A 12823-nucleotide genomic window follows, 5' to 3' on the forward strand; every position below is an offset into this window, starting at 1 on the left:
GCGCTGGTCTTGAAAGTGCTGACTATCGCTTCGTAAACTTTGAGGAACGAGATTCCTCGGAAGATTTCCTCTGTGGAGGGCTTCGCACCAAACAATAGAACAGGTCTGTGCGTGTTGGGGTGGGGGTCTTCCCAGTACCCCCACAAAAGATACGCATACTTACCTACCTAAACGTTGTTGGAAATAGCGAGTGGAGGGCTTGACGAGGTTTCACGGAAAGCGTAATAAATGTTGGCAGACTTTTTGGGGGAAAGTAGATCAAAATACGTCGATGTGAATAACTGGTACTACCGTCTTCACTCAGGTCAAAGTGGGAGGCAGGGGTCCGTTCTAAAGCTAGTGAAACAAGGGGGGAGATTATTATTGAAGTCTCGGAGGCGCACACGGCAGCGAGCATGAGCAGCGCTGCTTAAGATACAGAGAATTGGCCGCACGCGCGCCTCGCGCTTAAAGTAAAAAAAAACAAAAAATGAAAGACAAGCCTGGCGGAGCGTGGGGGCGGGGGAGCGGACCCTTTGAAGTGCTCCCAAAAGGCGGATTGCATGGCGGCACGATGCGCGTGATTGTGCGCGTGCTAGCAATGCAATCCGCTTTTTGGGAGTACTTTTCAAACCCGCTTTCTATAGTCTCGCTTTGCGATCGCTTACGAGATAGCAAGGTCGAGACCTAAAAAAGTATTGACTATTGCCCTGCTCACTATGAAAGCCTTACAACAAACTACCAGTAGCTGGAAAGAATCTTCACAACGCACCCGCACGCAACTAAGGAATTGAGTTTACTGTGTTCATAGAATATAATTCAAGCAGACCCTATCGAACAATTCTAAGAGAGGTATGCGCACCATTGAGTTTCTAACAATGAGATTCACTAAGCTCACCACTTAAGTGCCTCTTCAGAATTTACTCCGAGACGCTTTTTAACAAACTTCAGGGACTGAAGCAATAATGAAATCACTGAAATCAACATATATGCATCTTATTATTCATGAAATTAGCCAATTAAATATTTTAATTAAGGTTTATTATGTTCTGCCTTCGTACCAGTCAATAAAATATGCACATGATGACACTTTCTCCTTTCCTGTTCTCAACATTTGATGAATTTGTTAAAAGCTTAATAAAAACTATTCAGCTGAGGAATGCTCACGTAAGTCACAGTAAACATGCTCTAGTGCCAGCTGGCACACCAGTGGAAGCGCAATAGTGGCAACTTATCCAACAGTAGGAAAGCTTTGGTATTCACGTACACACTAATACAGCTGTTACAGTGTCATTTTGCATTCCAAGAGTGCTTTAGTCTGATGTGCATTAGGTCTGTTGTAGAGTTGTCTTGTAAAACAGGGACGCTCAAGTATCAGCTTGAACATGAGAATTACTATTTTCTGTTTTGCTGTCAGCTTGCCTAGCTGAAAAAATGCCTGGGCAATAACCTGGCCTGCTCAAACAACAGTAGTACTCCAAAGTCAACTCACAAATCACCAGCAATGCTCGGTCAGGTCACAGTTTGTGTATTCTAGTGTCAGCATGCACACAGGTAGCAGCGATACAGCACTAGCTTGGGCCTCAGGGAGTGAGATATAGAGTAGACTTTGACATTGGTAGCGCTCTACTGAAAAGAAAATCACAGAGCCAGAGAATCACTCAAACCATGCAGTAAAATGACGTCAACTAAAGGATATATAGGACCCACATGAAGTGGAATCAAACTAATAAGCACTCTGATCAAATAAGCAAGTTTTTTTAAGTAGACAGACAAGGGAGGCAACATATTTAAAGAGTGGCATATCTTGAAAGAACGCTGGAGATCCCTTCAGGGATTCCTTTAACGTTCTGTAAAAGCATCTAAGTCAGTAAAATAAAATCCCACCTTTATTTGATGAACTCCCCTTATTTGCCGAAGTAGACAAGCGTCTCATGAGAGCCCGCAGTGAAGGAAGATAGAAGTTTGCCTATCTTACATTCACAGTGTCCCTAATACAACGCAGATGAGTGTGTGACTGAAACATTTTATTGTATTGACAACATGAACAAGTCATTTCAGTTTTCGGCCAGTCCACTTGTTCAAACCTCGAGTGCATACAGGAAATCCCAAGCGTCCACATGTGGGCTATTGTCCTGGTAACTGTGAAGTCTTTGGCTGGATGCAGCAGATTCGTTAGTGCAGACTCCTTAGCCCCCTCAAGTGTGGATACCATCAAGGAGATACCTGTGTGCTATCTGTTGTTGTTGTTTGGATTTTGTACAAAATTGACAGAGTAAGATCCACTGTTTGAATCCTGATTCACCCGAAAGTTCTCAGTAGACAATCCAAACGGACGAAGAACCAAGTTGCCCAGATCTTTCAGCTTACCTGTGCAAATAGAGGAAAATAGCACATGAGAGCATGGACAGATTGCAGGTGAGGCACAGGTCTCCAGAATCACAGGCAGTCACTCCCAGAATACAGAGGTGTACGTCTGTGGGAGAATATTAAAGGAAATGCCCCACCTCACTCTAGAAATGACATTACGCATTTGGATTTGTATATCCTCATGTGCAACATACAGAGAGCCATGTAACGCCTTTAATATCCTCTGTAGTGCTCCTGCAGAAGGAGGGCAGCACAACCGAGCAAAATCCCTATATTAAATATAAAAAATCCCCAGAAATAAGATGGAAAACATGTTATGGTTAGCGCTTTTATTAGTCTTCACATTAAGTAGGTTGCTGTAGGGAATACAGAGTCCCTATGAAAACAGGAGAGATAAAAATCGAAGTCTCTATAGCACAACTTACTGATCATCTCTTCTTTCATTTTCTCGTTCCTTTCTTCAATCTGTTTTGGTAATCGCTGCAAAAGGGGAGGGAAGAATAAGAGTGTATTCTTCATAGACATATACAACTATGTACAGCATTTAATAACAATGAATTTACCAAGCTCTCTAACAGAGCATTCCCTCCCTCCCGAATGGAGCTAAAAAGATGGATAATCAACTATATTCACAATGGACCTTCCCAGAACTGATGCAGTAATATTTCACAATGAAATTTAAGAATTAAAATTTTATAAGTGTAGAAAAAATGAAAGAGTATTTTTCAAATTGAAAATCTTATGCACATATTATGAAACATTTAAAGCCTGGAATCTCTCCACTCTAATGCAGGAGTAAATTAAGACATGCGCCATAATCTGTCTTCAAATCGGTCTACCATCTACAGCAAAAAAGTGGAGCCTTTTAGGTCAAGGTTGACATGGGAGACCTGGCGGTGGCGTGGCTGCTGCAGTGCTTGCTTACATTTGTATTACTTTTCACAATATTGACATAACAAAAATACATTTGTAGTAAAATGTAAAAGGAAAAAAGGATGCTTATTTTTTTGGGTGCACGATTGCCCGTCTAGGACTGAAGGAAGGAATAACTGGCACAAGACCAGTTAACACACTATCTTTTTACCATGCAGGCCTCTCTGGCGGGATGCACAGAAGGATCTCGCTCCAGGACACGTTTGTAATCCTCCAGGGCCTCCTCCAGTTTGTCAGTTTTCTCATAGAGTTCAGCTCTCCGCAGTAATGCACGGATGTAATCCGGATCTAGTTTGATTGCTGAAATATAATGTAAAATGTAACCTTTACACCCAGTAACTAATGTAATGATGTCGCAGATTTGTAACATTGTTTGTATATATTTGTCTGGAGACAATAAATTGGTATTATTACACGTTATGTTGGTGTTAAACAGGCATCTAAAATTGAGACCGTTTGGCTAAAACACTCAAAAAAAGATCAATCTGCCTGGCACCGTCTTTAAGCAATGCCCGCTCCAGGCACTAGTCTGGGTTATATTCTCAGGGCACACCTGCCGCAGTAACATGGCGGACACCAAGGTTTATTTCGTCTAGTCATTTGTAGTGCATAACAGATCATTTAATTAGATTCACCAGTCCATGCTTTTGATCTGACAGTTTTCTTTACCTTTGCTGCAGTCGCTAATAGCAGAATCTTTCTTGTCCTGAGAAACAGAGTGAAATAAAAGTATATTTCAAATAATTGATTTCAAATTAGTTTTAAATCACACAAATTAGATCAAAAATCCAAAACACCTTGCTTCAACATAATTACATTTAAGCCAATAAGAGTAGCCCCCACAATAAATACTTATACTGCCTCCCTCTCTCCCCAGAAAACATTTCAGCTGCTCTCAAAGAGGTTAGAAGGTAACCCCTTTCAATTAACCAAAGCAGGAGAGTTCCAGAACTATCATATCATTTCAAACTTAAAATACTTTCCACAGTGGTGTAACACGTGGCTTCTCGAGCAACCCATGGACAATGGGGTTAATAATTAAAAAATCCATCAACTGGACACTAGGTGGGCGGTCCTTTGTCTGCCTCAGAGGAAACGATTTGTCCAGATATCCATAAGGTAATATTACCCTTGCAAAAATTCCACGAGGGCACTTATTCTCCTATGCCTCAACTGTGGAAAAGTGGATTGCAACACCTTCGTGTGCCTTCAGTTGTGCATGAGAAACACTAGTGCGCACTCAATACATTGAAATACATTTACACTGGAGGCACATTGATGCATTCCACTACTGGAACGCTGCTAAGAATAAGGCGAGTACTAAGGCAATGTATGCAGGGTGACAATAAGGGATAGATTTAGGTAAGGTGGAGATGTAGGCAAAGCTAAGGTAAGTGTTTGAGTAAGGTATTGGGTTAGATATAGGCTCAAGGGTGATTCATAGATGCAAGGCACTTGTTAGGTTTGGTGTAGAAGGGCAGGTGTTTTAGAGTTATCGATGTAGTGGTCGATTACATTGCATACTTACCTTTTCCCTAATGCATTAACATAGAACCTTCAAATGTGAGCCCTCATTACCGGGTAAACACTACACAGATGTACAGTTAATTCAGAGTCACTATTTCCATGCACAGCATTTCTGAAACTGGCATTATATTTTGAACAATTCCCTAAACACAGTAACCTTTCTACACAAACTGAATGCTTCCTTTATCAGACCACTCATTATGAAAAAGAACCTCAACCCATCTAACCCTGCCAATTAGCAACTTACTTCCAATGCCCTATTACCAGCACATATCAAAATGGGTTATCTTCCAGCTCTGTTGAGGAGAACGACCTAATCTCAAATCGACAATCCCGATTTCGCCCAGGCAGAGGCATGGACACAACACAGATTACATTCTCAGCCAATTAGCAGTGGACAATAGGGTAACAGCAGCACTACTTTTGGTACCATCTGCAGCATTTTACACTGTCCATCACTCAACATTATTACTGAGACTAGAACATTTGGCACACAATAAACTGCCTTAAATTGATCTCGTGCCTCACATACATGCCACGCAATGTGATACTTCATGCCCTACACAGCAACATCCCATAAGGGTAATTTTCCCACTTTAATTCAACCTTTAACTCACCCAACTACTGGACATGAGCAAGTCATTCAGCCTCAAATGGCACAACTTTGCAGGCCCTCAAGTTGGCGACCTTCTACTGATGAATGGATGAAAAACAGTTATTTAAAACCCAACTCTGCAAAAACTGAGATCATGACCTGCAGACAATGGAACAACTACCAAGCTACAACAATTTGTATCAAAGAATTGCTCTAACAGCAACAGCAAGTGAAGTAAAAAAATAAGTTAAAAAAAACTCAGATTTACCACAGACTCAAACCTATATTCAACCCACACATGTCAATAAACTACCTCGAACCTAGAGTGGTCAATTTAGCTCTCAAATCTTTTCTGTCAGCTTTAAAAGATGAATCAACCATTCAGATAGATACGAACAGAGATCAGGCAGATGCTACAATGGGTTAAGAGACCCTAAGAAAGCTATTTTAAGTATTTGTTCCTCTCTCATGAACGTTTTAATTTGGTCCTTTCCAAGTAATTCTATTCCTACTGCTCAACAGCCACCATCTCAAGGGACCTTTTTTAGCTAGCTGTTTTATGTAAGTATTTATGACTCAATGAAAATCCTACGAAGAAAAAGTTACTTGCTTGTAGTCCTGGTTCTGAATCATAGGTCTCTTCATTAAAGACATAAACAACCTGCCTGCCAGCCCAGCTGGGTAGGGGTGAGAAATAAAAAGCAAATAAGTAATCTAAAACTTCATTACTTACCTTTCCAAAAAAAAAAAAAAAGATCTGTCGCTCTGAGGTAAATGTCAGTAAAGCGCACTATGGGTAGAGGAACATCCTGGACTCTACAAGAGACACAATGTTTTTTCTCATTCTGCAATGAAAACCTACCAGGCTGCATTTGATTTGTCTTCAATTCAAACAATTTCACCTTCCTGCACATTAAATACTGCAATACAGGCTAGAAACAGTTATTCATATTCATCCTATTCACCCACAAAAACAAACTGAGCCTCTGATCACAGGGCGTCGCTCATCATCAAGATCGATGGACATTAACACCCAGTGTAAATTTTAAATGAACAATTATATCTATAAGAAGTGCTCCATAGTCCATGCAGGCAGCGCAGAATTATTCTAATGGGTATGACTTTAATGAAGATTTCTACGATCTAGAACCAGGACTACAAGTAATTAACCTTTGCTAACCCACTCGAGCAAAATTAATTTCTAATCTATAAAGTACAAGGAATTAGGCCAAATGTATGGTCAGCTACACCCTCCTCCCAGAAACCTGAAAGGCAGAAACTAGCAATCACACCTGAAAAATCCGAGATCTAAAGGGCTCAGTTGATACTTAAAAAATGGGAAGGGGGCGGGGAACATTGAGGAAGAAGAAAACTAGGACTTACTGGTACACACTGGGCCTATACAAATGAAATGCTACATTGTAAAAATATTCACTCAGTGTAATTTTAATGAAAATAATAAAATAACTAGTTAACATTCAATACATTGTAGGCAGAGACTGTTAAAAACCCACCCACCTCCAATAGATAACTCATATGTGAGTGAATGACCAAGTGGCTGCGTTGCAAATGTCTGTTAAAATAACTCATTTAAAAACCAGCCCAGGAGGGGAACTCCTCCTGGTCAACCCCCTGAACAGAACCGGACAGTCTCCCTGGAATTCATAAGCTTGAGAAGCCACAAAACCGATCCAAAGTCTTATGGTTGTAGCGGTGGGGAATGTGGACATGTTCTTAAGGACCACATGTTACACATAATTAACCATTCCTGCAAATAAAAGTGGTCTTAGGGCCTTATTATGAGTTTGGCGGTCTGTGGACCGTGGTACCTGTGGTACGATAACCGCGAGCTTGTTGGTCCGACCGCCGTAATACGAGTTGAGTGGATTGCATTTGGGAAGACCGTGGCTGAACCGCCAATACCGCCAGCACTCTGCAGACCACCGGGGTCGCGGTCGGGGAAAGGTAGCTGCCTTAGGGCGGTACAGGGGAGTTTCACCGCTGTCTGTATTAGAAGTTGGCTCTACCACAAGCTGACTGCGGCAGTGAGACCACCAGCTTCAAGTCAGCAGAAACAAAGGATTTGGGGTGTGTACTCACCCCTCTTTTTTGTTCTTTCCGTAGAGTTCGCAAGGATCCCTTTCTTTAACTCCCTCCCCCCCCCCCCTTCACAGCAGCATCTTCACTTCGAGGATTACAACCCTGTTTGCGGCGATGTACAGGTGAGTACTTTTTGTACCATATACCCACTGCCTGGACTGCCACCATAAGGGCCCGACACTGGCAATGGGTAGGTGGTATGTTTCCACATGTATCATGCATGTGTGTGCATCAGACACATTTGCAGTCGAAATGCTCAAACAGCCATCAATACATGTGGAAAAATAATCACCACCGCTGCAAAATCTTTGCAGCTACACCGTGGTCAACTCTTAATACGATGGTCTATAGACCACTGGCGCTGCGGTCGCTTGGCGGCCGCAGTGTTCAGGCGGTTGGACCGCTAAATTAGTAATAAGGCCCTTAGTCAGGATCATAGAGTTGGTCCTGTGTAAATATGCGGAATGCAATAGTCCTTCTGATTGAAAGAATGGAGAAGGACAAAATACAGGTAGTACATCCTGAGAGCAATGGGATGCAAAATAAAATTTAGGCACAAAATCAAGAGACAGCCTTAAACTGCCATGTATGAAAAAATAGTAATCACATAACAAGACCTTTCAAAACCGATGACAAATCCCATGAAGAACAGGAGAATGTATCATTGGTCGCTAAAGCAAAAAACTGCTCAATAAGCAAGAGGCCAACTCTGCAACTGGGAGAACTTCAACCTTGCTTCTTCGTGGAGCTGAAAATGTCAACCTCAATAAGAAGCCATCTTTCAGAAAATACAGGACACAGCAATCACGTTATCCCATGACGCAGCCACGCAGCCCTTAGAGTAACACCATTACTCAAAATACTTCTAGTATAGGAATATTTCTCATGTTTGTGATCACCTAAACTGCTGCACATATAAAGCAGTTTCCGAAGAGCAACCCTGTACTTTCACAGCTACACTCTCAAGCCTCAAAGTTCTACCCTCAAACGTTTGAGGCTAGTGTCTGTAGGGGTGATGGAATACTTGGAAAGAAATAGTGAGGCTGGTCCTCTAACTGTACAAGCAGATGAACATCAGCCCAAAATACCTAGTAACAATACATAGACCTTGTCCTCCAGAATCTTCTTCAGAACTCTGGTATTTAGGGGTATGGGAGCAAAGAAATATAAGAGACCTGGAGGTCAGTGCATGGAATGGGCCATCCATCCCACAAACAAGAGAGCAGAAGTTGGGAAGTAAAGCATTCTCCTCCTAGGTAAACCGATCAAACCCAGGATGGTCATATCATGCTATGAGCTTTTGAAACAGAATGGGGCTCAATATCATTGTAATTGATGTATGTTGGTAAGGCATGACTAAGGTGGTCTGCAGATCAGTTCTCTCTCTCTCCAGCAAACACACTGCTGTTGGAAAGAAACACTTCCCCCAACCATCCATTATCCTACCCTTACTAACTTGATCCAGAATACTTCCCTGGTTAACTGGACAGATGAGGATCCAACCATGGCTTTTTGCCATGATTCCACACCCTTCCCTCATATCAGTCTTCTCCTACAACTCTTTCTCTCCTTCGGGCAGTGTCTAGAGCTACACATATGAAAATGTTAAGAATTAACTACCTTAGCTGTATTTTTGACAACTGAGTCCCAGTGATCCATTCATATGACAACCCATATACAAATACAACAAGCCTTGGCATAGCCAATAGGTCTCGCCTTTGGGACCTTATAAGTGTTTAGTTATCCAGAACAATATCCTTGGTGCAACAACATCAAGTGTTGCATGGCTAAACACTTATAAGGTCCCATTGGCGAGAACTATTGGCTATGCCAATGCTTGTTTAGAATTGGCAAATGGGTACGTCACAGATCGTCGCTTATAAATAAATTAGGGACAGGAGTTTATACAGGGATTGCAGAATCCCATATATTGTATGTATCTAATTATTTTATTTTCTGCAATAAATGCTAATAAAGGGTTATTTCCAATTAAGTAATGCTTTTGAAAAGGCATGCATCTGCGTGCTTGACCATATCTGTTCTCACTTATTCCTGCACCAACTCCTGCTTAATTAAGCATTTAATTAAGTACTACGAGTACGACATAATTAAAGCATGTCCCTGAGCAATATGCACTAAGCTCAGTGCTTCTTGCAAAGACCATACAAGTACCCCACAACTTTCCAACCGTACACTCGAAATGGCTTCACAGTTAGCCAATCACCATCAAAGTGCTTTCTGGCCTCGTCAGTAGTAGGAAGCGCTATGTAAAAGCTTAAACACAATATCAGTGGTTGGCCTTATTGTTAGGATGTCTCGGTTGGAATTAAAACACTCTAATTGAAGTCACCATTGAAGCACATCAGTTTCTTTGCAAAGACAGCCTTCAACATGCAATGGAAATGGAAACGCGGTAGCAGTAAAGTGGTCTGTATGGGAAGACAGCAGACTGTGCTTAGAAGACAAGGGAAAGCCACTGCGCTGCACTCAACAGCTTCCGATTCATAACACTCATTGCATATTGAAAAAATGCATGATTTAACTAACTGTTTCTAAAATATCACCATCACAGCACTAAGAAGCAAACGTTTTCGAATTCAAAAGTAAGGGGGCAATGAAATGCCAATTCATCCTGCGTCATCGTGCGTGGCGTGGGCGAGTGTGCACGACTTATCCTGCATATTTGATTTACATTATATTGACCCACAATTTGCACACTCACACACTACATACGAATGAAGTGAATCCCCTCTGGGGAGGCCAAATGTGCACATAAGGACCGAGGCCAAACGCGATACAGTGATGTGTCCAGCATCATTCAATTGAGTCAAGGGAGTTGTGATTTGAACCCGCATCTTTAATGCAAGAGGTCAGCAGGATTGCCACACAGCGTTTCTCAGCCACACAGCACATATAGACACGCTCAACGTGCACATACCCAAACATACATCCTCACACCTAACCCCATGGCCCAGTCAAACTAGCCGACAAGCACGTCTGTGCACCGATATGGTATCTCAGTACATGGATTTAACCCCTGAAACTCAAGGTACGCTATTTAATGACCAATTAGCAGCTCTGTTAGTGCCAGCAACCAGCAACAAATAAAACTGTTTTTCTAAAGCAGGCACATGCATAAGTACAATAGCATGCTAACTGAAGCATGAACGGGTACACAGATAAACACACAGAAATGTGCGTTCCATTACCATTCACTCACATGCCCTGGTTAAATCAAGCACACATCCCTCCCTCTCCTATTCCTCGACGTGACTTAGAACCCCAGGGTGGCAGCAGCTATGCTGAATGAGAGGCGCCCAGGGTCTCTTCATCAGCACTTGACGTGCCCAGCTGCCATTGGACGCTGGCTGGCCCAGGGGTGCTAACCATTATCTGAAAGGACAGTCTGCTCTACACAGAGCCTGAACCTTTCTGACAGGAATCCAAGCAGCACGCCCAGTAGAACAAAGTGTTTGAGTGTTTTTTTTATTTTTTATTAAAGTTTATCCAGTCTAGGGGCTGCTAGGATGTCGGCTATGTAAACTGGAAGCTTACGTTTTTATCCTAGCTTATCAATTTGCGAAACGTGTGTGATCGTGCGCAAATCAATGTGTCAGTTTCCATATCTGCAAAAAGCGCGTGCAAACAGGCACACCCTCGGTATGAGTAGCTGCATTAAAAACGTGATGTGCCTACTATCAAGTAAACCGACTGTAAATGTATGTGTCTTGTAAAGCGCACTGCTGCCCTGAGGCTTCGTGGCGCTGTAGACCGCTGGGGAACCCGTCCTGGCTATCCCTGTGAGATGGTCCCTCCTGGGTATCTCCAAGGTGAAACCAGGCATCCCCGGCGAATGTGGGGGGCCGTTGTGGAGATGAGGCAAGCTAATGCCCAGAGTTGCCGAGTGTGTTCCTGGTTAGAGTAGGTACCGAGGCGAGAATTATCGAGTCCGTTTTTGACCCTGGTCCACGACCCTGCCGCGTCGGGAATTGAACCCTGGTCCCTGGCCGATTCTCTGCTTGCGGATCTGCCGCCTCTAACCAGTGAGCCACACCTCTCCACTCACCTAAATACTTATAAAACTTGCAGGGTATTAAAATGAGAGGGCTTTGGCTTCGATTAAAACAAGCCGCTTTTATTACTTGCTGGGAAGCTGCGTCCCCGAAGACCCGGCGGAGGCGAGCTGCTTTACGGAAGCATCGCCGTCGCAATACACATTTTTAGGTCTCACTGAGTCAGCGCGCATGCGCTGCTCGGAGAGACTTTAGTAGGTGAGTTTTCCAAGTGCTGCTGAAGGCTGGCGGTTCGCGCGTACACACTCGCGTGAACGCAAGCTTGTCGCCAGCCAGCAGCACTTTGAAAACTCACCTACTAAAGTCTCTCCGAGCAGCGCATGCGTGCTGACTCAGCGAGACCTAAAAAGGACCCAATGGCCTTTAGCTCTTTAAATTATGAGGTCTTCATCCAATTGTCCAAAAAGCCACTGCATTACAATTTGGAGAGCAATAATGTAGGAGATCCTACCTGTTTCATTCTTGCAGCTGCTCTGTTCGAGAACAGAATGGCCCTGTCCTTCTGGTAACAGGCTGGACATATCTGCAACCCTCGTGTGTAGCAATCTTCTGCCTCAATGTATTCTGAAAATTGAGAGATATGGAAATGAATATAATACTTTAGTGATCAATATTCCTTGCAAACCAACCAGACACAACACATACCAATGGCCATCAGCTTCTTCAGACCTTTAAAAATTTGTTTTTTCTCTACATTTCCTACATAATTTGGTTATTTGGGCCATCTGCTGCAAGTCTTTTTGCCCAAAAGAGGACTGTTTTACTGCTTACAAGTATCCCCAGTCGGAGGTCAACAGCTTAAAATATGCAACAGGAGCTTGGTAAATATTTCTTCATTTATCAAGCGCCTGTTTACCTTGCATAAAGGCAAACACATGGTGTTGATGGCAAACTGTTGGGAAAAGGGACACTCTCTGATGGATTATCTTACTCTTAAATGTTTTTCCTGGCATTTTTTTGCATGCCTCAGCTCCTGTCTGAGTGCGCGTTTGACATTTTTCGGCTGTAGCAGGCTGTCAATTGTTTGCGCGGGAGACGGAGGTTTTGCTTCTGAATGGATTCACTTGTTCTTTTCTGGCTCTTGTGTTGCGGTTCACCCACTGGAGCATTCCCTACAGTTAAATATCAGCTTTGGCCCCTATAGGTTAATTCCTCTTTTGGGGTGTTTTTTTTCCCCAGCACCGAGCCAGAAGTCTTGGTTCTGCATAAATTGATACTACATTTTTCTATTTAATTACTTACCTGT

At 42.8% G+C, this 12823-nt stretch overlaps 1 protein-coding gene across 1 annotated transcript in view; it reads right to left on the reverse strand.

The window, feature by feature from the left end:
* Positions 1–1003: 1003 nt before the first annotated feature.
* Positions 1004–12823, reverse strand: part of LOC146810543 (tetratricopeptide repeat protein 1-like) — a 51569-nt gene continuing 39749 nt past the window's right edge. Inside the window, exons 3-7 of the mRNA XM_085617583.1 lie at positions 12029–12141; positions 3952–3988; positions 3434–3582; positions 2775–2829; positions 1004–2349 (exon numbers count right to left, since the gene is read on the reverse strand). Coding sequence (XP_085473709.1) covers positions 2213–2349; positions 2775–2829; positions 3434–3582; positions 3952–3988; positions 12029–12141 — 491 coding nt within the window. The 3' untranslated portion in view covers positions 1004–2212. The remainder of the gene's footprint in view (positions 2350–2774; positions 2830–3433; positions 3583–3951; positions 3989–12028; positions 12142–12823) is intronic.

This window comes from Triturus cristatus, chromosome 7 (genome assembly GCF_964204655.1).
Source record: "Triturus cristatus chromosome 7, aTriCri1.1, whole genome shotgun sequence".
NCBI lineage: Eukaryota > Metazoa > Chordata > Amphibia > Caudata > Salamandridae > Triturus > Triturus cristatus.